The 23,311-nt window shown below is 34.9% G+C and overlaps 2 protein-coding genes across 8 annotated transcripts; one reads left to right on the plus strand and one right to left on the minus strand.

Annotated features, from left to right (window-relative positions):
- Nucleotides 1-6,803: 6,803 nt before the first annotated feature.
- On the minus strand, nt 6,804-10,972 carry LOC103485287 (2-oxoisovalerate dehydrogenase subunit alpha 2, mitochondrial). Of its 2 annotated transcripts, none has more exons than XM_008442838.3 (9): nt 10,356-10,972; nt 9,431-9,568; nt 9,171-9,353; nt 8,855-9,012; nt 8,672-8,771; nt 8,197-8,308; nt 7,976-8,115; nt 7,716-7,901; nt 6,804-7,100 (listed from the first exon to the last, which is right to left on the minus strand). In XM_008442838.3, exons 1-9 carry the CDS (start codon nt 10,614-10,616, stop codon nt 6,933-6,935), a joined length of 1,446 nt encoding a protein of 481 aa, XP_008441060.2. In that variant the 5' UTR covers nt 10,617-10,972; the 3' UTR covers nt 6,804-6,932. The 2 variants fall into 2 exon arrangements, with proteins under 2 accessions (XP_008441060.2, XP_050945012.1); XM_051089055.1 differs by having other exon boundaries at nt 9,431-9,552; nt 10,356-10,505.
- A 1,231-nt stretch (nt 10,973-12,203) lies between these two features.
- Nucleotides 12,204-21,910, plus strand: LOC103485288 (histone deacetylase 14, chloroplastic). 6 transcript variants are annotated; one of them, XR_007823196.1, is made up of 10 exons: nt 12,204-12,494; nt 12,853-13,097; nt 13,495-13,569; nt 13,966-14,067; nt 14,835-14,906; nt 19,873-19,929; nt 20,135-20,386; nt 20,602-20,695; nt 21,018-21,319; nt 21,525-21,910. XR_007823196.1 is itself a non-coding variant. In XM_008442840.3 (10 exons), the coding sequence occupies exons 1-9, from the start codon at nt 12,416-12,418 to the stop codon at nt 21,316-21,318; spliced, it is 1,365 nt and encodes a 454-aa protein (XP_008441062.2). In that variant the 5' UTR covers nt 12,204-12,415; the 3' UTR covers nt 21,319; nt 21,525-21,910. The 6 variants fall into 6 exon arrangements, 5 of the variants coding, with proteins under 5 accessions (XP_008441062.2, XP_050945013.1, XP_050945015.1 ...); XM_008442840.3 differs by having other exon boundaries at nt 20,602-20,783; XM_051089056.1 differs by having other exon boundaries at nt 20,602-20,783; nt 21,536-21,910.
- The last annotated feature ends 1,401 nt before the right edge of the window (nt 21,911-23,311 follow it).

The following is a 23,311-nucleotide window of genomic DNA, read 5'->3' on the forward strand; positions in this document are numbered from 1 at the left end:
GTTAATAATCACTAAATACATTGATATATGAATAGTCACATGTATTGATATTTATTGTTAATATACTTTTCTACTAGTATAAATATGTGTAAGGTTTCTCATTTGTAAATAAGAAAGAAAGTAAGAAATTCAAGTTTAAGAAATATTATTCAAGTTCTTTCTTCTCAATTGTGTGAATAAGAGAACAATCTTCTTCTCTTGTTTCTTGATTTGTATTGTAAGGGTCTATTACGTTTCCAACAAGTGGTATCAGAGCTCCGGTTAGATATGGCTTCGAATGGTAACATGTTGCAACCCCAACTTCCAAGGTTCAGCGGAAAGAATTTTAATCAATGGAGTATTCAAATGAAAGTGTTATATGGCTCTCAAGAATTGTGGGATATTGTTGAAAGAGGATACACTGAAGTTGAGAATCAGAGTGAGCTCACAAATCAACAACTTGTTGAGTTAAGAGAAAATCGTAAGAAAGACAAAAAGGCTTTATTCTTCATTTATCAAGCTGTTGATGAATTTATTTTCGAGAGAATTTCAACAGCTACTTCTGCAAAGGCGGCTTGGGATATTCTAAGATCTACCTATCAAGGAGAAGATAAGGTAAAGATGATAAGGTTACAAGCTCTCAGATCCGAATTTGATTGCATTAAAATGAAAGAAACTGAAACTATTGAAGATTTTTTCAATCGTATTCTTGTAATTGTCAATAGTTTAAGATCAAATGGTGAAGAAGTAGGCGATCAAAGAGTTGTTGAAAAGATTCTTAGAAGTATGCCAAGAAAATTTGAGCATATCGTCGTTGCAATTGAAGAATCGAAAGACTTATCTACGTTGTCTATAAATAGCTTGATGGGTTCTCTTCAATCCCATGAGCTAAGATTAAAACAATTTGATGATAACCCCGAGGAAGTTTTTCAAATGCAAACTTCATTTAGAGGCGGTTCACGTGGAAGACGTGGTGGTCATGGAAGACGAGGAGGTGGAAGAAACTATGATAATAGAAGCGGTGCAAATTCTGAAAATTCACAAGAAAGCTCTTCTTTATCTCGAGGAAGAGGAAGCGGAAGAGGAAGAGGCTTTGGCAGAAACCAAGGAGGTGGTCGTGGTAATTTCTCTCAAATTCAATGCTTTAATTGCGGAAAGTATGGTCATTTTCAAGCAAATTGTTGGGCACTAAAAAATGGAGTTGGAAATACCACCATGAATATGCATAAAGAACAAAAGAAAATTGATGAAGGCATTCTATTCCTCGCATGTAGTGTTCAAGACAATGTTGTAGAGCCTACATGGTATCTTGATAGTGGTTGTAGCAACCACATGACAGGAAATAGAAGTATATTTGTTACTTTGGATGAATCTTTCCAAAGTGAAGTGAAGACTGGTGATAATACCAGACTACAAGTCAAAGGTCAAGGTGATATTCTTGTGAAGACAAAGAAAGGGACAAAACGAGTTACAAATGTGTTCTATGTTCCAGGTCTAAAGCATAATCTTTTGAGTATTGGCCAACTGCTTCAACGAGGTTTAAAAGTTTCATTTGAAGGTGACATATGTGCAATCAAAGATCAGGCCGGTGTTCTTATTGCCAAGGTAAAAATGACTGCTAATAAGATGTTTCCTCTTAACTTTACATATGGTCAAATATCTTGCTTCAGCAGCATATTGAAGGATCCATCCTGGCTTTGGCATTTTAGATATGGTCACTTAAACTTCAAATCACTATCTTATTTGTACAAAAATCATATGGTGAGAGGTATACAAAATATCAACCATGAGACAAATATTTGTGAAGTGTGTATTCTTGCAAAACATCATCGAGATTCATTTCCAACTGGGAAAGCTTGGAGAGCCTCTAAACCTCTCGAGTTGATTCATACAGATTTGTGTGGTCCTATGCGAACAACAACAAATGGAGGTAATCGATATTTCATAACCTTCATCGATGATTTCAGTAGAAAGTTGTGGATTTATTTTTTGAAAGAAAAGAGTGAAGCACTTGTATGTTTTAAATCCTTCAAAGCTTTTACTGAAAATCAAAGTGGTTACAAGATAAAAACTTTGAGATCTGACCGTGGTGGAGAATATATAGCTTTTGGTAATTTTTTCAAGGAGCAAGGAATTCATCATCAAATGACAGCTCGAATGACTCCACAGCAAAATGGAGTTGCAGAGAGAAAAAATAGAACAATCATGGAAATGGCGAGAAGTATGCTAAAAGCAAAAAATCTGCCAAACGAATTTTGGGGAGATGCTGTTGCATGTACTGTTTACATTCTAAATCGAGCTCCAACAAAGAGTGTTCCAGGTATGACTCCTTATGAAGCATGGTGTGGTGAGAAACCATCTGTTAGTCATTTGAGAGTGTTTGGGTGTATAGCTTATTCTCATATTCCAAATCAGCTAAGAGGCAAGCTTGATGATAAATCTGAAAAATGCATTATGGTAGGTTATAGTGAAAATTCTAAAGCTTATCGATTGTATAATCCTGTGTCAAGAAAAATTATTATCAGCAGAGATGTGATTTTCAGTGAAGATGAATCATGGAACTGGAATGACGACGTTGATGAAGCTAAAAGTCCATTTCATGTTAATATTGATGAAAATGAAGTTGCTCAAGAATTAGAGCAAGCAGAAATTCAAGCGATGGAGTCATCTTCGTCCTCAACGTCATCTTCCACAAGTAATGATGAAATCTCACCAAGGAGAATGAGGAGTATTCAAGAAATTTATAATACCACTAACAGGATTAATGATGATCATTTTGCTAATTTTGCATTATTTGCTGGTGTTGATCCTGTAACTTTTGATGAAGCCATCCAAGATGAGAAATGGAAGATTGCAATGGATCAAGAGATTGATGCGATAAGAAGAAATGAAACATGGGAGTTGATGGAGCTTCCGACAAACAAACAAGCTCTTGGAGTAAAATGGGTGTACAGAACAAAGTTGAAGTCAGATGGTAATGTTGAAAAATACAAGGCAAGACTTGTTGTAAAAGGCTACAAGCAGGAATATGGTGTGGATTATGAAGAAATATTTGCCCCTGTGACAAGAATTGAGACCATTCGATTGATTTTGTCATTAGCTGCTCAAAATGGATGGAAAGTTTATCAAATGGATGTAAAATCCGCTTTTTTGAATGGACACTTGAAGGAAGAGATATTTGTTGCACAACCTTTGGGCTATGTGCAAAGGGGAGAAGAAGAAAAAGTGTACAAGTTGAAAAAAGCTTTGTATGGATTGAAGCAAGCTCCGCGAGCTTGGTACAGTCGTATTGACAGTTTTTTTCTAAAGACAGGATTTCGAAGGTGTCCATATGAGCATGCACTCTATGTCAAAGAAGACAAGTATGGCAAATTTCTCATCGTTTCTCTTTACGTTGATGATTTACTTTTTACTGGAAATGATAAATTTTTGTGTGATGATTTTAAGAATTCCATGAAAAATGAATTCGAGATGAGTGATATGGGTCTCATCCATTACTTTCTCGGAATTGAAGTTAATCAAAATGAAGGAGAAATTGTCATTTCACAGCAAAAGTATGCTCATGATTTACTAAAAAAATTTCGGATGGAAAATGCTTCACCTTGCAACACTCCCATGGATGCAAATTTGAAATTGTGCAAGGATGATATTGGAGAAGCAGTCGATCCAAGTTTATATCGAAGCTTAGTTGGAAGCTTAATGTATTTGACAGCAACAAGACCTGATATTTTATTTGCCGTAAGTATGTTAAGCAGATTTATGACAAACCCGAAAAGAAGTCATTGGGAAGCAGGAAAAAGAGTTCTTCGTTATATTCTTGGCACCATTAATTTTGGAATTTATTACAAGAAAGTTTCAGAATCAGTGATGTTTGGTTTTTGTGATAGTGACTGGGGTGGTAATGTGGATGATCATAAAAGTACATCTGGTTATGTTTTTAGTATGGGTTCAGGTGTTTTTTCATGGACTTCAAAGAAACAATCTGTTGTTGCCCTTTCTACAACCGAAGCAGAATATATCTCGTTAGCTGCAGCTGGATGTCAAGCTTTATGACTTCGGTGGATGTTAAAAGAATTGAAGTGTATTCAAAAATGTGAAACTGTTTTATTTTGTGATAATGGATCTGCCATAGCATTATCAAAGAATCCAGTTTTCCATGGAAGAAGCAAGCATATTAGAATCAAATATCATTTTATCAGAGACTTGGTTAAAGATGGAGAAGTGATAGTAAAATATTGCAAGACTCAAGATCAAGTGGCTGATATTTTTACAAAGGCGCTCAAGTTTGATTTATTTGTTAAATTCAGAGGAAAACTTGGAGTTGCTCAAGTTTAGATTAAGGGAGGATGTTGAAGTTAAATTAATCTAAACTTAATACATGAATTTGCATTATTAAATATGCATGAATATGTGAGATACATGGAATAGTTAATAATCACTAAATACATTGATATATGAATAGTCACATGTATTGATATTTATTGTTAATATACTTTTCTACTAGTATAAATATGTGTAAGGTTTCTCATTTGTAAATAAGAAAGAAAGTAAGAAATTCAAGTTTAAGAAATATTATTCAAGTTCTTTCTTCTCAATTGTGTGAATAAGAGAACAATCTTCTTCTCTTGTTTCTTGATTTGTATTGTAAGGGTCTATTACGTTTCCAACAGATTATTATTATTATTATTATTATTATTATTATTATTATTATTATTATTATTATTATTATTATTATTATTATTATTATTATTATTATTATTATTATTATTATTATTATTATTATTATTATTATTATTTTTGGTTTTTGAAAATATGAGGTGGAGTGACTCAATCCAATTAACCATGTTTACTTATGAGTTCATATTTGATGGGTTTATATGTCTATATCATGTGCATGTTTCTGTGTCTTAGATTTCTAAGAGGAGACCAATATGCTATTGCATTGGCATTGCTTGATGATGGGAAAGTAGTATTGGGTGTCCTAGCCTGTCCAAATCTTCCCTTGGGACCAATTAATAGCAGTAATCAGCATTCACTTCTTGGAGACGTTGGTTGCCTTTTCTTTTCTACGGTTGGTGCAGGAACATATATGCAGTCACTAACTGGTTCTACATTAACAAAGGTTCGTAATTGGATGTAGTTTTATTCAGGAATTTTTTGCTGAGTTCGAAAGAAAAGTTGAAATGAGATGGGGTATTTTGTTCCACTTTAGGTGAGCGTCAGTGCTACTGAAAATCCTGAAGAAGCATCTTTCTTTGAATCATATGAAGCTGCTCACTCTCTGCATGACCTTACGAGCGCCATTGCTCAAGTATGCCATTTTGGTCCACATTTGATTTCTACCGGTTTGTTTTATTCCTTGAAAGAATTTATCCGTCTTTGGCTGAGATGATTAATTATCAAACAGAATCTTGGTGTTAAAGCACCACCGGTTAGAATCGACAGTCAAGCAAAGTATGGTGCCCTTTCCCGAGGAGATGGAGCCATATACCTTCGCTTTCCTCACAAAGGATACCGTGAAAAGATTTGGGACCATGCTGCTGGATGCATTGTTGTTACAGGTGAAACAAAAATTTGGAGTTGTTAAATCACTATTAGACTTTATTTATTGAATTGTTACTACTAACATGAAATTGAGGGAAAGCAATATTGAATTAGTTTGTCTCTGGATTCTTTCTATTCCATTTTATGCAGACGATGCATTGCTTTGTTATGACATTTTGTTTTGGCTGAAAATTCTTACAGAAGCTGGTGGAGTCGTTACTGACGCAGCCGGGAATGCACTGGATTTCTCAAAAGGAAGATATCTGGATCTGTACAAGGGTATCATTGTTACGAACCAGAGATTAATGCCATCACTCCTCAAGGCAGTTCAAGAAGCTCTTAAACAGACAGCTTCTTCAACCTTGTGATTTTTCTTCCCCTCGAGTGGGTTCTGTTCGCGTTGTTTTGAGCTTTGAATCCTTTTCTTCCACCCGCTCAACTCTTCCCTGAATTGAAACTAATCAGTTTTTCGGACAATGTCCGCTTTGAACTTCAACTGAACAAAATCTAGCAATAAAGCTCTTGTATTTGGGTTATGCTGGCCTTTTATGATCATACCAGTAGACTCAAGTGTAACATACCATTGAAATTTCATGGTAGAGATGTTAATTTTTAGCTTTTCTGACAACTAGATACTGTAGGCAAGGTGTAAGTTGATTGGGGGACATTCATGGCTGAAAAACAAAAGCAAAGTACCTACTCCTCACTGCTAAGTAAATATCTCCTATGTTTATAACGACTAGGAGAGACAAATGCTATGAGAAAAAAGTACTTTTATTTTCCTTAAAGAAAATTGTTGGAGTATGTAAAAGAAAAAGTAGTTGTCAGCGATTAAATTGAAGGGATGCATAGTGATGAATACATCTTGTGTATAGCCTAACTTAAGCAATCAATCGCAAATTCTCAGGTGCGTGGCAAAATTTTCTTGTGAAAAATAGATATGATTTTCATAAAAAAAAAAAAAAAAGAGATGATTTTCTTTTGCCCAAGAAGATGGTGAATAGAGATAGGTAAGGTGCGCTGGCTAAAATAACATTGGATAAAATATATTTTTCATCCTTCATTTTCTTTTTAGATATCTCCTATTTTAGTTCCTACGATAAATCTTTCAAATGAGATCGTCTCCACTAAAAAAGTTTATGCCTTACTTCTCCAACTTCTGAAAACGTATCTACATTGTTTCTTTTCTTTCATTGCAACTGAACTCAAATTAAAATCAGTCCTTTATAAAAGCTTCATCTGTCAATTTATGTTAGAACTTTGGTGACATTCCAATCATAGAAGCCAAGGAACAGTGGAATAGTTGCTTCATTATTAGATCAATATGCCTTATGGCCTTTATTCATAAACAATGTCATCACCATTCTCATATTTCTATAAGGCAGAGTGTTTCAAAACCCAATGACAAACTACAGAGGAAAATTAGATGGATAATCTTGTGGGTGTGTTTTGATTGTTTTTCTTAACCACTTCTCTTGCTCTTGGAGGTTGGAAGGAGGTACATCATACACATCTGTGAAAGCATCTGCCACAGGGGGCTTCTCATATCTCTCTGCCAACTGGATCTCCTCTAATAGCTGTTGGAACCAAAAAACACAGTGAACTAAAAACGTACATGATAGACAGGGATTTGTTCGAGACGAGAGTATTTTCAAAATAAGTCATGTAGATGATAGACACTTTGTTTACTCACTGTTTCTTTTTCTTTAAATCTACTTGGTGAAAGTATTTTCAAAATTTTAATTGAGTATTAAAAACTTAAAGAAGAACGACTCTCAAAAATATGTTTTTAGTGTCTCAAGAAAAAATGGTTTTAAGGCAAAAAAAGAAAAAAAAAAAAAGAAAAAAGAAAAAAAGGTCTTTCTTCTTCAAGAAGCTTAAATGAAAATGATAATTTTGAGTTGAATATATCCTTTTCTTGTTTATCTCATTTACTATGTTTCTTCCCAACTCAACTCCAATTTCACCATTGACATCGGATGGTGTTTAACCTCGCTGACCACCATTGACATTGGATGGTGTTTTTGTAACCTTTTCTGGTCAAGTCCTTTTGCTTGTTTATTGTTCCTTTTTGTTTCTTATTTTTCATTTTTTTTTTCTTAGATTGAAGTGGTCTCTCGTGTGTGCACGCGTGTGCACGTAGCTGTGTATGTGCGGCGTTGAAAAGACTTTATTCTAATCACAAAATATACCTGTTTTCTTAGGCTACTTCTAAGCTCTGTTTCAGCCTTATTACTCCACCAACCATTGCTTTCAATCCATTTCCTAAATCTAGAGACAGGGTCCATTGCAACTCTCCACCATTCCATTTCCTCAGCTGGACGATACCTGGTCGAATCATCCGATGTCGTGTGGTGTCCAGCTCTATATGTGAGAGCCTGTCAATGAAAACAAAAGACACCAGATCATCAAAGGTATCCATATTAAGAGAGAGTTTGTGTGCACTTGTTACCTCAATTAAAATTGGCCTCTGTTCTTGAATAGCCATTTCTCGAGCAGCTCGAACTGCATTATATACAGCAAGTGCATCATTGCCATCTACACGGATACTGCGAACTCCATAAGCCTGGCCTTTAACAACCACCCCATCACCTGCACAATAATTGAACACTTCAGAATCTAGATTTCATAATACATTTTTCACAACTGGAAATACCGAGAAGAATGAGATACTTCGAAACTGGTCTGAAACAGGAGTACTGATCGCCCATCCATTGTTCCGGCAAATAAAGATAACAGGTGCCTCCAAAACTGCGGCAAAATTTAAAGCTGCGTGGAAATCTCCCTAATGTAACATGACAAAAGAAACAACAGAAAAATCAACCTTGCAACTAGCCAGAGTACACAATATTACTCCATAGAATCAACCAAATTTAGTAGAATGCCTTTCTATTTGAACTGCTTATCTCCACAAAAATCTACGGAGATTAGGTTAACAAAAAATTTTCATCGATGAAATGAAAAGAGACTAATGATCAAGTAATGTAAATTCCAAAGAATGATAAGAAAATGAAAAAGGAGAAGAAGCACAAAGCATCAAATATGAAGAACTACAGACACCGATGTAGAAAATATCAACAAGCATTCCAAATAAGAGTTTTTCACAGTGTTCTGTACATTCTAACGATTTTTTCATAGTATTCAGTACCTCACTTGTTCCTCCATCGCCAAAATAAGCGACTGCACAAGCATCTTTCTTATCCATCTTCATTGAATATGCAGCGCCAACAGCATGAGGAATTTGAGAACTGGAAATTAAGGTAAAATACGAGTAATAAGATTTGAAGTCTTGGATGATCTGGTTAAAAAGTTTAGACAGCTCAAATCTCACGCAATTGTTGAAGCTACAGTGAAGTAATTGTGTCGCTTAGACCCATAATGGACAGGCATCTGCCTCCCTTTACAATAATCATATTTGTTTCCAAAGCACTGGCTTGCAAATTCTTTCAGAGTGAAGCCACGCCATATAAGTACTCCTGCCTCCCTGTACTGTATGACATGGGAGAATTACACTAAGAATTACCAATCTAACAAATGTGAACTAATTAGATAAGATGTTAGTGTACGCAAATAGTGTTCTTTCCATGCGAGGATGAGAATGTACTTCTATTATTAAGGAGGATGACGAGGAGGAGATATGAAGTAACCTGTGGAACAATGAGGTCATCCAATGACAGTGCTGCTGCAGAAGCAACGTTGATTGCTTCTTCTCCAAGAGAGGTCACATAAAAGGAAATTCTTCCTTGCCTTTGCGCTTCGTAGAAGATAGTGTCCATTGTTTGGAGGGTAACCATGTCATGGTATATCTTCATAGCGACCTCCTTGCTCACCTAAATGAAAAAAACTATCAATTTCATAAACATCTATAGTTGCACTTGGAGTTGGGGCATTTTCAGCATACAATTACCTGTGTAAAATTACTGTACATACTAGGCTGGCCGTTGTCATCAAGAACCCGAAAGCAAGGTATCCGCTCCTCCTCGCGATCAGGGATGAAACTCAGTTGAGAAGTAAATTTTACCTTTCCTCCTGGAAACTCCAAAACCTTGTTCAATAAATGCAAATTTCACTTTCAACAGATGACATCAGGAACATGCACATAATGGCATATCGTTGAATATCATAAACTTGTTCACAATTGGTAAGAAGAACAGAGAGATTTAAGATAAGCTTGAGAGGATGTCTCTATTTTAGCATGGTAGGAGAGATAGCAGAGCAATGTTTGACCTTGATAGATTCTATCTTTCTCTTTGCACATCGGTGACAAGGTCTTTTCGGGATTAACCTTCTACATCTTATTTTACTGGATTGGAGATCCTTTTCGCTATTGTTGCTTGGCTCCTCTTTTTGAAATGCATATTTTTCAAAATACATTATCTCGATGAACAAAGTAATCTCTTTTGCAGCTCTTTTTTAGCATACATTTTCCACCTTCCACACTACATAAGTGGAAGAATAACCATATGGACTTGTAACTCGGGGGGTGGCGCACTCTAAAACACAGAAATTCTCCTCAAAGTCTTAACTAATATCTTTCTCAGTTCAAATAGAAATTCCTCTCAAAGTCTAACATCTACTAAGGAGGAGGGAGTTGACAAGCCGAATGAAAAATAAAAAAATACAGTTCAAAGTCAACCAGTCAGTTCCCATTTTGAGAAAAATAATTATAGCGATGCAGTCATCACAAGAACACAATCTCACTCGTCAACATAACGATTAAAAAACTAAGAGGCATCTTATCTAAAAACGATTTGGGATTATAAAAACAAAGAATATGAAATATGAAATTGGAAGAAAATAATCAAAGTTGACCATATCAGAGTGTATTCTACCTGATTGTCACGATCATCGTTGACACAATCCAGCTGTTTCCCCACCTTAATCGATTCAAAACGACGAGAAAACAAATGGGTAGGCATATTTTCAGAACCCAAAATTCTGGTTCCGATCTTATGAGCAGAAAATGAAGTATTACGAAGATGGGTTGAATAAGAATTGAAGAAACCCATTTCCAGCGGACCCAAGAAGAAAGCCATCCCGTTTCTAAAATGGGGAATGATCTTCGTTGTTGCTTTTCTCACTTGAAAAGCCATTCTGGACGGAGAGTGCTCTAGATTGATGAATTACTTCGGAGAATAGAGCATAAATTTGTTGGGGTTCGTAAGATAAATGAAGAAAAGGAGAGATCTGCATTCTGACATATTCCCCTAAATTCCATTAAAGAAATGATTATCTAATTTCAGACTCCACGGCCAATCGGATAAGAAGCCATCGTATCAGCACTATCCGTTGAAGAAAAAGAGAAAAAAAAAAAAAAAAAAAAACTATTCATATTTCTACAAGTAGAAATGTTTATATTTTTGTTGTTTTGATTTCAGAGAAATGTAGGTGTTCATGTTCTTCGCGACTCAACAACTACAAGTTACAGTTTTTCTCATCTAAAATCATGTTTATGAGAAACTTTGCATTTATGTTCACAGACTTGCGAAGTTATAAATATGGTATAATTGAGCAGATATGGCTTAATTTATCTTAAAAGTCTTTCTTCTTATCTTAATTAATATTGCAATGCTTTAATTAATTAGAGTTAATGTTAAAATATAATCCTCAATTATTAGTTAACTAAGTTCAATTTCATTATTACTTAACTAAGTTCAATTTCGTAGTGTAATATTTTCCTCTAGTTGTTATTGAATTGAGAAATACTATTATATGTTATAAATTGATTATAAATATTTTGTATATAGTAAATTGGCAAACTTTATTAAATTCATAGATTTTAATTTTAATAACATATTTTATACGTATTAAAACGATAAAATTTACAATGAAATGTCATAACGAGCTTATGATTGATGCATACATTAATTTAAAAAATGATGCATATAACAATATTCTAAATCTCTTTGTTGTTTTTAGAGTTAAATAAATCCTATTCAAGAACTATTATGTAGAAAAGAGGAGTCCTTTAGGAACTTATTCAATAACTATTACGTAGAAAAGAGGAGTCCTTTAGAAACTTTCCTCGTGATGAGAGCAGTGGGTTTTAAAGTCCTTATCGTATTTGTAACAATTAACCTATGATCTCGATACAAAAACTCTAAATTTCATTGGTATTGTTGAGGTCGTCGAGGCTACTGCTCTGCTAGAACTTAATAAAATCGTTACAACTGAGTATGAGAAAGTAAAGGTTTATTCTTTATGAACAGAAGCGAATTTGTTGATTATCTAGAACTTATTTAAAGATAAAGACCAGTATAACAACAAGATTCAAACTTTTTGTTGATGGTATTTAATCTTTTCACAGAGAAGATATTGTTTTAATCTTCTGTTTGCCCTCGAATATGTAATACCATTACTTTATCCTGCCACGTAATGCACCATAAAATAAATTCTCTATTGTTGTGTTTAATGATTTGATATTCCTTTAATTTTTTTGATTATTTTTTATATTACTCAACAAAGAAAAAACAAAAAACAAAAGGGAAAAGAAACTAAAGAAGGATGAAGACCATGCATTGATACATAAATGAGATCCTCTAGGCCAATCAAATAAAACTTTTGAAATATCTACATGTGAAATCAAATAAAACTGATTTATTGGTTCAAATTGAATAGAAGATTTATTGTGGTTTTAAAATCGTTAAAAAAACATGATTTTAAAATTGGTTTTGTTCTTCAAATAAAAGAGGTTCGGTTTTAAATTCAATTTCACACTTTTTTTTTTCTTCTTGTAGTTAGAAATTAAAAAGAAAAAAAAAAAAGGGAAATTCATCAAAAGATCAACGAATTTTGTCGCTAATAATTGTGGGTATCAATCGAACCACGTGGCAGATAGAAAAGTTCCGGCTTCTCCACCATACTGCTTCCCCTGATATTTGGTCCGAAGTGTATGACATTGTTCATTTCAGTTTATGAACTCCCTCTAATGGAATTTCGCATTCTTCAACAGTCTCCCTCGCGTTATGCAGGCATCTCTTTCTCTCCACACCAACTCATATTATTGCTGCATTGTTTTCTCAACGTCTTCTTCTTTCTGGTGGATTTTATTTGATTTCAGTTTTAAAATTAGGATTTTAATTGATTTTATCTATCTGGGTTCTTGTGTAAGCCTCGTCTTGAATCAATTTTATCCGGGTGTTCTGGTGTTTTTTAGTTTATTAACCTATTCGTTGTTTCTACACAAAGGTAGGGTTGCTATCTTTTACGAAAGTTCTATTGGGGTTGCGATTTCAATGAGGAGCCTTTTTTACATCTTTGTTTGATGATTGTTTTTAAGTTTTTTAGCAGATTATTCGATTATTTGGATAAGAAGAGAAAATTGAACAGGGAGTTTCCTTTGCTTGGTCAAGCCCCGGTTGGGAATTCGGAAGTTTTTTGGTTGGTCTTCGGCGAACACAACGTTTTTGCAGAAGACATCTTTACGAATTGAACCTAGAAGACAACCCCAATATCGTTCGGAAGTTAATAGAGGGGCTGTACTCTGTTCAACTAGTTTAAATGACAGTCCGCTGGCGAACTATGATAACGTGAAAATTGTTTATTCTATAGCGGCTGCCACGGGTCATAATAAGGTACTCTGAGTCTACTTAAGACTAGGTATTGTCAATATTTCTCCCAAAGAAGTAATGTGATGGTAATTTTAGTTTTTTATTCAATATTCATGGTTTCTTGGGAGGTCCTTAGTACCTTGGAGTAATCACTTCTGTCTCAAATTCATCAGATATTCCATGTCAAATAAATTTCAAATTATAATTTTTTTTTGGAAAAAAAATATAACAGTGATTCACAGCCACGGAAAAGAATATTTTGGTAGCTTGATTCACTGAAAGCGTTGTATTTTGTGAAATGAAAATTTCTATCTTATCTAACATTGTATTTGAACTATAACTTACTGGACCATCAAAGATCTTTCTGCTTTTCCCTACATTCATTCTTGAATTTATTTGTTCGTTAAATTTTCTGCAACAGGAATCTCATCCAGAATCTCATCTCAGGGTTCCTGCAATAGCAAATGCTCTTGAAGATATGGAACTCACACCTAAGGTAAAATATTATGCAACCATCAATGAGAAAACTTATTAATTATGTAAAAATAATTTTGTAAATTCAAACGTTGATCAATTTAAAATGACATAACCTGATTCTGAGTAGTTTTTTCAACGGTTGGAAGCCAGAAATTCTAAAACACTGGGAAGCAGATTCTGAATCCAACAAATCTCACTTGATACCATATTGTAAAATCTAGAAAGCTGATTGTTCATTTCTATTGCTTGGTGGATGGCGAAGCTCATTTAACTTGTACAATAAATTACATTTTTGTTCTCATAAACTTCTGTTCCGTTGGAGAGTTGTCTAACGGTCCCTCTTGCGTTTTTGGTAATTTGTTTCTCTTATCCTTAGTTGTTTTCATGATCATTTTTTCGGTTCAATGTATTGCAGTTTCTAGGCTCAAACATCATTCAACTTGAAAATTACAAACCTGCTTCAGTTGATGACATTGTGAGTGTTCATTCAAAATCATATGTGGCCGGCCTTGAGAAGGTATCCTCTTGGTATCTATTATTTCCATTTTTTTTGGGGTCACTCTATTGCTAAAGTTGATGTAAAATTTATTTTGAAATCACTTTCAAAACATATCTATCGAATCTACTGATATCAATCTTGTCTTTCATGTGCACACAAAATCATGGAGGTTTTTTTTTCAAGCCTGTAGATTCATTGAGATGGTAACAGGATGGAAGACGATTATTCAAAATTTCTGGTGAGAAGTCCAACGTCTTAAGTTAGTGAGCATGGAAAATACAAGTCTCTCTGCCCCTTGGGATTTTTTTTCCTGTCAAATTTTTGTGCCCCCTTCTTGGTGCATTGCTTTTCCCCTTTGTGGATTGAGAACAAAACCTGTTTGTATTTAAAGAAATAGAGAGAGAAGAATCAGCCTTGGGCTGGGGAAGACCCTCGCCCACAAGAAACTAAAGGAGAATTTTCCAATTGTTCACAATATCATGAAAAGGCTAGTTACAGAAAAATTTCCTCTGATTAAGATACCAAAGGAAGATAGACACTATACACAATCCAATCTTCCAATTTTGCTAAAAAAGTGAGTGAAGTAAAGACATTGAAGTAGCGAGATTACACCAGAAGAATAAAACCATTCCTATTAAGATAAATCTTGAATAGAATATCCAGCAGCATGCCAAAAAGTCTTGAGACAATCCGAAGTTAACTGATCTGACTACGGGAGATACTTGATGTAGTAACATCTTCCTTAGAGTCTTATTGTAATCTTATTCTTTGCTGCATATTTGCAGGCTATGGATAGGGCTTCTCGAGATGGACTTATTTTAATTGAAGGCTCTGGACCGACGTATGCCACTGCCACTGTGAGTTTGTCTGCTGACTCTTTCTGCTTCTTTGTCTATATTTCATAATACTGTACTCAAGAAGTCAGAGAAAAGTATATTTCTTATTATTTAGAGTCAAAGTAAAGTTACATATATATATATATATAGAGAACAAAAGGACCCTAGACTATATGTACAATAACGATAATGGACATATAATATAAATATATATATCATAACACTCCCCCTCAAGCTGGAGCAAATATGTCGATTATGTCCAGCTTGTTACACAGATAGCTTATCCTTGCTCCATTTACAACTTTGGTCAGAATATCTTCCAATTGTTCTCCAGTCTTCACACAGTCTTCACATATCCTGTGGACACCAACCCAACTTGGATTTTCTCACGGATGAAGTGACAATCCACCTTGATATGTTTAGTTCGTTCATGAAATACTGGATTAGATGCAATGTGAAGTGCAACTTGATTATCAATCATAATTAACTGACACTAATACTGAAGCTTAACTCAGATAATAGTTGGTGAATCCATATTATTTCGCACACAGATTGTGCCATAGCTCTATTTCATAATACTGTCCATTATTTTTGTATGAGATCCCACGTCCAGTAGCAGCTTTCAAATAACAAGAATCTGCTCTACTGCAGCCCAGTGATCCACTGTAGGGGAAGACATGAACCGACTTACCACACTTACAAAATAAGCAAGGTTTGGTTGAGTCACTATTAATTTTCCTTCTTTAACAAGTTGCTGATTCGGCATAATCGGAGTACCACTTGGTGTGGTTCCTAATTTTCCTGTCTCAGACAACAAATCAAGTACATATTTTCGTTGAGACAAATAAATACCTTTCTTACTTCTCATCACTTCAATGCCTAAAAAATATTTCAATTGACCCAAATCTTTCGTATGAAACTGACCCTGACGAAAAGTTTTGAGAGATGAAATACCCGATGCATCATTTCCAGTAATAACAATATCATCAACATATACAACTAGTAAAACTATACCATTATTAGATCGGCGATAAAAAAAATAATGATCAGATGTACTCTTCTACATACCGAAGCGTACAAGAGCTTGACTAAACTTACCAAACCATGCACGTGGGTTCTGTTTCAAACCATACGGAGATTTTCGAAGACGACATACTCTATCACTCTCCCCCTGAGCGACAAACCTAGGTAGTTGCTCCATATAAACTTCCTCTTGAAGATTACCATGCAGAAAAGCATTCTTAATGTCAAGTTGATGCAAAGGCCAGTTATAGGTAGCAACTATGGAAAGAAATAGGCGGATGGAAGTTAATTTGGCAATTGGAGAAAATGTATCTGAATAATCAATTCCGTAGGTTTGAGCATAACTATTGGCAACAAGATGAGCTTTCAATTGAGCCATTGTTCCATCAGGATTCACCTTAACAGAAAACACCCACTTACAACCAATGGCCTCCTTTCCTGCAGGACGAAACACTAAATCTCAAGTACCATTATTATCTACAGTAGTCATCTAAGTAATCATTGCATTTTGCCAGCTAGGATGAGATAAAGCTTCATGAACAGTGTTAGGAATAGATGTGGAGTCGAGAGATGTAATAAAAACATATGTGGGGGAGACAATTGGTGATAGGAAATAAAAGAAGAAGCAGGGTAAGTACACTTGTATTTACCTTTGTGAAGAGCAATGGGAAGATCATCACTTGGTCTCGGATTGCATGATGAAGGAGGCATTGATGGAGGTTTTCGAGAGTAGACTCGAGAAGGCAACGGGCAGGAAGGAGGTGCATTAGTGGAAAAAGATGGTTTGGGAGAGGTAATCTCATATATAAAAAGATTGTCATCCTCCCCATGGCACGAACTCGATGGTGATGAAGTAAAAGATGTATCCTAGAAAAAAGCAACATCACAAGATATCTTTTAAGAGTAGGACAATAACAACGATACCTCTTTTGAACACGCGAATAACTCAAGAAGATACATTTTAAGAATTTGGGATCTAACTTAGTATGATGAGGACGAACGTCGCGAACAAAACAGACACAACCAAATATCTTAAGAGCAATAGGAAACAAAGACTTGGTAGGAAAAAGAACACGATAAGAAATCTCACCATTGAGAACAAATGAAGGCATTCTATTAATCAAAAAACAAGCCGTAGACACAGCATCAACCTAAAAAGTTTTCGGAACATGCATTTGAAACGATAAAGCACGGATAGTTTCAAGTAAATGCTTTGCGTTCTGCAACAACATTTTGAGATGGAGTGTCAGCACACGAAGATTGATGAAAAATGCCGTGTTTACACAAGTAAGAGCCAAGAGTATGAGAAAAATATTCACCCACATTATAAATGTGCAAAGTTTTAACAGAGGGATTAAACTGATTTTTTATTTTAGTATGAAAGGCACAAAAGTGAGATAAGAACTCAGAACAATTTTTCATTAAATATAACCAAGTTAGACGAGAATGATCGTCAACAAATGTAACAAAATAACGAAAGCCTGCTTGAGATACAACTGGACATGGACCCCAAATATCAAAATGAACTAACTCAAATGGAGCACTTGCTCGTTTATTGACTCGAGGACTCGAACTAAGACGATGAAATTTAGCAAATTGACACAAATCACAATTTAAAGAGGACAAAGACCTAAATTTGGGATAAAGTTTCTTCAACACGAACAAAGATGGATGACCTAAACAACAATGAGCTTCAAAGGGAGAAGGAACGACGAGACACGCCACAGCTTACGATACTTGATGATCAAAGAGATAAAGGCCTCCCAACTCATATCCTCTACCAATAATCTTCTTCGTCACACGATCCTGAAACAAACAATAACTAGGAAAGAATAAGGCAACACAATTAAGGTCATGAGTAAGTTGACTAATAGAAATTAAATTAAAGGTTAAGTTAGGCAAATGTAACACAGAAGACAGAGAAAATGATGGGGTAAGATGAATAGTGCCAGATCCAAGAACAGAAGATGTGGAGCCATCTGCCAATGTGACTGATGGAAAAGGTGCAGGGGACAACGGTCTAGAAAATAGGTGAGAATTACCTGTCATATGGACTAAGGCACCAGAGTCTATGACCCATCTTGTAGATGATGTAAAAAGACACTTGGTATTACTTGAGGCAACAATGGATGTAACAGGAGTAGAGGAAGATGACGTTTGTAATGAATCTTGATAGTTTCGAAACTTAGCATACTCATCTGCAGAAATCGTAACTGATGCCTCTGGTATATCACATGTGGAAGCTATCTGAGCATGTTGAGATTGTTGACTATTCTTATATAACAATTTCCAACAATCACATTTTATATGGCCTGGCTTACGACAATAGTTACAAACAATCTCTGTAGAATCTGGTATTCGATGATCATAACTCTTCCTCTGAACATTGTCATCCATCGCTCGAGGTGTCTGGGGTTATTGTTCTTGCTAATGAGAGCACTACTGGATTGTAGTTCACACAAACAAAACAAATCAATCCAAACAGCTGCAAGATTGGAACAAAATCGGCCACAACCCTAGAACGAGGTCGTAATCTTCAATTTCCTTCAAAACTGAATGATCTTTGATGGACCCAACTGCACAGAATGATCGGAAAATAGGATTCGAGACAAGCCCTGAAGACGGAGGTCAAAATAGACGCTCCACGCGTCGGCACTGTACAATAATCTTCCGACGGCGCCTGAAGCTCACGCTCGGCATTTCTCGGCGATCGACGACAACAGAATGCGACAGACGGTGATGGCGCTTCTTCTGAGCTAGGTGGTGTCGACAAACGGCCACTCAAAGATGGCCTAAACTTAAGCCTTAATGGAGAAGGAAGCCACCAACTACAAAATTCGAAACCCTAATAGCTCTGAAAATTTGAAACTTTGAAACCCTATAGGCTCGGATACCATGTACTCAAGAAGTCAGAGAAAAATATATTTCTTATTATTTAGAGTCAAAGTAAAGTTACATATATATAGAGAACAAAGGAACCCTAAACTGTATGTACAGTTACGATAATGGACATATAATATATATATATCATGACAACTATTATTTACTGTCTTCTAATTAGGCTTTCCACGATAGGAAGTTAGGGACTTAGCTTTCTACTTTTATGCCTAAAGTGGTCACTAATGGAGTCAGGCCCAATGATCTCTAAGCTAAATTATGATCTACGAAGTCAGGACCCTTAAGTTTGGGACCATAGCTATTAACGTCCTGAAATCAGGCTAAATCTTATAACATGAAACTTAAAAGACCAAGCACTAGCGGTTTCCATCCATTTGAAGAAATCTACTCAACATCCCAAGGGAATATTCTTCAATAGAGAATCTTTAAATCTTTTGATGTGAGAAAAACACTAAATTATTTCCATTCTCCCCCTTCTGCAGCAAGTTGGAACATGTCAATTATCATTTCCAACCTGCAGTTATTAGATCAGAATTTGTTTTTAAAGATACTTGGTGAAATGTATCTAGATTTCCTGTGAATGTGGAGTGGACAAAGACAACCTCTATTACCTACTGATCCAACCTTACATTCATTGCCTTGCTCGTTTTAGTTCTCTTTAATGGTGTTTCCCATTTCCATAGTTACTTGTTGATCTGAGTTGCTAGACTTTTGGTAGCTGTGTAGGATCCACCATTGGTCAATACATCTCCTGTCATCTATATTACCCTTTTATCTTCTGTTGGTAGTTGGTTTAAGCTGTTATACTCAGCAGGGAGTGTTAGGAAGGCAAACAAATTCCAACATTAGCTTGAGAAGGTCCCACATTGGCTAAGGTAGAGAAAGATCCATATTATACAAGTGAGGACAATTATTTTCATTGGTATGGAGCCTTCCAGTTTTACCGATCAGGAGTTTTATATGCAAGTATCTTATATGTAACATATCACATGATAATTTAGCACTAATGTTTTTATTTGGAGCAATACAATTGGCATGACGAGATTTGATACTGTTGGCAATGCAGACATTTAATGAATCGCTAGTTGCAGCTGGAGCAGGAATTTCTTTAGTTGATTCAGTGGTGATGTCTCAACCCGGCACGTTGGTCACTTCTTAATGATAATTTTTGTATGTTATCCCGTATATTTAGCCAAACTGCCAATTTGTAGGGAGATTCTAAGCTTTCTATTTTTAATCATTGAGACATTAGATTTTAATTCCTGTTTTCAATAATTCACATATGCATAAGTATTTAAAGTTTCATATTCCGTTATGCTTGGTTTCAGGTCAAAGCATCACAAACCCACAAGAATCCACCAATTGGTTTTGCATTGATAAGACCTCCAGGACATCATGCTGTCCCCAAGGGACCGATGGGATTCTGTGTTTTTGGAAACGTAGCTATTGCAGCTCGTTATGCTCAACGTGTGCATGGATTGAAACGTGTCTTTATTATAGATTTTGATGCTCACCATGGGAATGGAACAAGTGATGCATTCTATGACGATCCAGATATATTCTTCCTTTCAACTCACCAAGTAAGCTTTCTTTAAGAAAAATGTATATATATTTTTCATTCTTTGGCGTGATTATCAGAAACATGAACAACTCAGACATGGAATACTAACTGTGAACCTGTAATGCACGACTATTAGTAACTGCGTAGACTTGGGGTTTCCTAGACTTTGCCCTTCTTTTACTTGGTAGAATTAACTTCCATTGATCATTGGTAATTTAATCCCTTCTGATTCAGGATGGAAGTTACCCTGGAACTGGTAAAATGGACGAAGTGGGTCGTGGAGATGGAGAAGGAACAACTCTGAATATTCCTCTACCGGGAGGATCAGGTGATTATGCCATGAAAATGGTGTTTGATGAAGTAATTGTACCCTGTGCTCAAAGATTTAAGCCTGATATCATTCTTGTCTCTGCTGGGTGAGTTCCTGACATCGAAAAAATTTTAACGAGCTTGAATCATCATTCAACCTTTTTGTGTAATGACATTTTGTTGATATATTCTTAATCATGCACGTTTAAGCATATATTCTATTCTTTTGTACTAAAAAAAGTTCTATTCATTATGTATACGAGTGTGTTAATATGCTGATTTCCAAATTCACATTAATTAATTATGTTCCAGTCTGAATGTCTTGGCACTTACTTCTGCAGGTATGATGCTCATGTGTTAGATCCATTAGCCAATCTGCAATTCACGACCGGAACATACTACATGCTCGCATCCAATATTAAACAACTGGCAAAGGAGTTATGCGGGGGTCGATGTGTTTTTTTTCTAGAAGGAGGTTATAACCTTGAGTCTCTTTCGTATTCAGTGGCTGATTCGTTCCGTGCATTTCTTGATGAGCCAAGCTTGGCGTCAGAGTTTGATAACCCTGCAATCTTGTATGAAGAACCATCAAGGAAGTTTAAGCAAGTGATCCAGCAAGTGAAACAAATACATTCACTTTAAGGTTAAAATTATAAACTTCTTTGTAATTTATTCTAAATTACTTACTTTCATCCTTATTATTCTGTCTACTTTTAGGTAGATCTGATTACCTGAATTGTAAGTTTGTGACTTAATGAATATTTGATGAGCACATCTTTAGAGAAAGGAAGTATAAATGATCAGTGATATCTTGTTGTACATAACGATTTAGACTTGTTTTCATCCAGAGTACTTTTAGGTGGGTGCTGACAGTAGGCCAATGAGCCAAGACAAAGAATACAGGCCTGTGATGGAAGTGGAAGAACAGATAAATTGTCCTCCAATCCAATGCTCTCAGTAATTTCTTCCAAGTTTTCCTTGGCAACTGTTCTGGCCAAGAAGCCATTAGATAAATATTGGTAACTCATAGCTTTTGAACCTTGTAAATTAGAGTTACGTGGCTTCTACTAACTCCTACCTCCTCGTGTTGTTTCATGAGGGAAGAGATTGCCTTACTATCTACTTAGTTTATCTACTTTTAAATAGTTGCATGTGTGATAATGTATATCATCTTCACATCTGTTAATAATGGGAAAATTTTTTATTTTTAAAATATAGTAAAATTTTATATGAATAGAGACTGTATATAAAATTTGGTATACTTTGTAAATATTTATGTTCATTTTGTTATATTTGAAAATATCTATTTTTTAATATAATTTATACTATTGTTTTTCACACATATATTTTTATTACTTAAATCTTAAATTATAGCTTACTTTATTTTATATTAGAACTTAGATGAATATTAATTAATGATTTTAAATTTAATTAATAATAGCCTCCATTTAAATTATATGATCTTTCATTTGTAAATGGTAAAAGGTATATTATGACCTTTTATTTTGTTTATATCTTGATATCAATTTATAACTCTAGATTTTGATAGTATACCAATGAAAGTCTTAAAGTGATAATTATATAAATTTAGATTAAAAAAGGTTTTTTGTAATTGATTTAGTTTAGAATTTATTAATTTGATTACCTTTTCATTTTCATCTGGTTACTTTCGTTAGATAGTCATTTGATTAAGCTTTCTCATTATCATTTGATTACCTTTTTATTTTTTCATTTTTAATTATATAGTCATTTAATTACCTTTTGATTTCTTTTTTGTCATAGTAATTTTTTATATTGTTTGATTGTCTTTTATTCACAATAACATCCTTTTCTTTTAACAAGATACTAGAGGAAGAGGGACTAAGGGGTGCACTCATACATCTTAACTAGATTGACATTTTCTTAACACTCTCATCACGTTCCAAACCAAGAGCATGAATTCATTTGAAAAAAAAAAATACAAAGAATGTCTAATGAGATCAAACAAGTAGAACCTAAAAAGATAGGCCATTGAAAAACCTTCCAATCACGAAAGTAATTGAAGTAATATCATAATTTGAACAACTAAGAAGCCATCAAGTATAAAATGTCATCCCTTAAATTGATAGAAGATTTTTCTGAAGAGTTAAATGTTGATCTATATTGTTTCTTTTCGGCCATAAACACCAAAGGGCGGCACCAATATGGGATTGCTGCTGACGAGTCTTTTTAGTCGATGTCTGTGTAGAATGCAGAAGAGGATTTAACAAGGATTCTACAAAATTAGTCGTCAAATCAAAGGGCTTCAAAAGAAAAAAAAAAAAAAAAAGAAAAAACTTCAGAGACCTTTTGTTGAATAAGAGCATTGCTGGAAGTGGAGCCTCAACGATTCTGATTGGTTTTTGCATAGATTACACCACTTGGGTTAATGTGCATCGAAGGATTCCGAATTTGAAATTTATCCAGAGTATTTAGTCCATCATCAAGTATGCTCCAAATGAAAACTTCACACCTTTTTGGCAGTGTTAAACAAGAGTTTTAAATCTATTTGACTATTAACAATTGATAAATCACGAACACTACCAATCTCATTAATTATTATCCTAATTAATATTAAGTTAATAGTTATCGTTGTAATTAATATTCAATTAGTTGT

The sequence above is a fragment of the Cucumis melo genome, chromosome 8 (genome assembly GCF_025177605.1).
Source record: "Cucumis melo cultivar AY chromosome 8, USDA_Cmelo_AY_1.0, whole genome shotgun sequence".
In the NCBI taxonomy this organism is placed as follows: Eukaryota; Viridiplantae; Streptophyta; class Magnoliopsida; order Cucurbitales; family Cucurbitaceae; genus Cucumis; species Cucumis melo.

Coding starts and splice junctions, on each gene's coding strand:
- LOC103485288 (XM_008442840.3), top strand. CDS start 12,416: ATGACATTGTTCATTTCAGTTTATGAACTCCCTCTAATGGAATTTCGC. Junction 12,495..12,852: donor GTCTCCCTCGCGTTATGCAG/GCATCTCTTTCT, acceptor AAAATTGAACAG/GGAGTTTCCTTTGCTTGGTC. Junction 13,098..13,494: donor CTGCCACGGGTCATAATAAG/GTACTCTGAGTC, acceptor TTTCTGCAACAG/GAATCTCATCCAGAATCTCA.
- LOC103485287 (XM_008442838.3), bottom strand. CDS start 10,616: ATGGCTTTTCAAGTGAGAAAAGCAACAACGAAGATCATTCCCCATTTT. Junction 8,772..8,854: donor ACTGTAGCTTCAACAATTGC/GTGAGATTTGAG, acceptor CTTAATTTCCAG/TTCTCAAATTCCTCATGCTG. Junction 8,116..8,196: donor TGTTTCAGACCAGTTTCGAA/GTATCTCATTCT, acceptor ATTATTGTGCAG/GTGATGGGGTGGTTGTTAAA.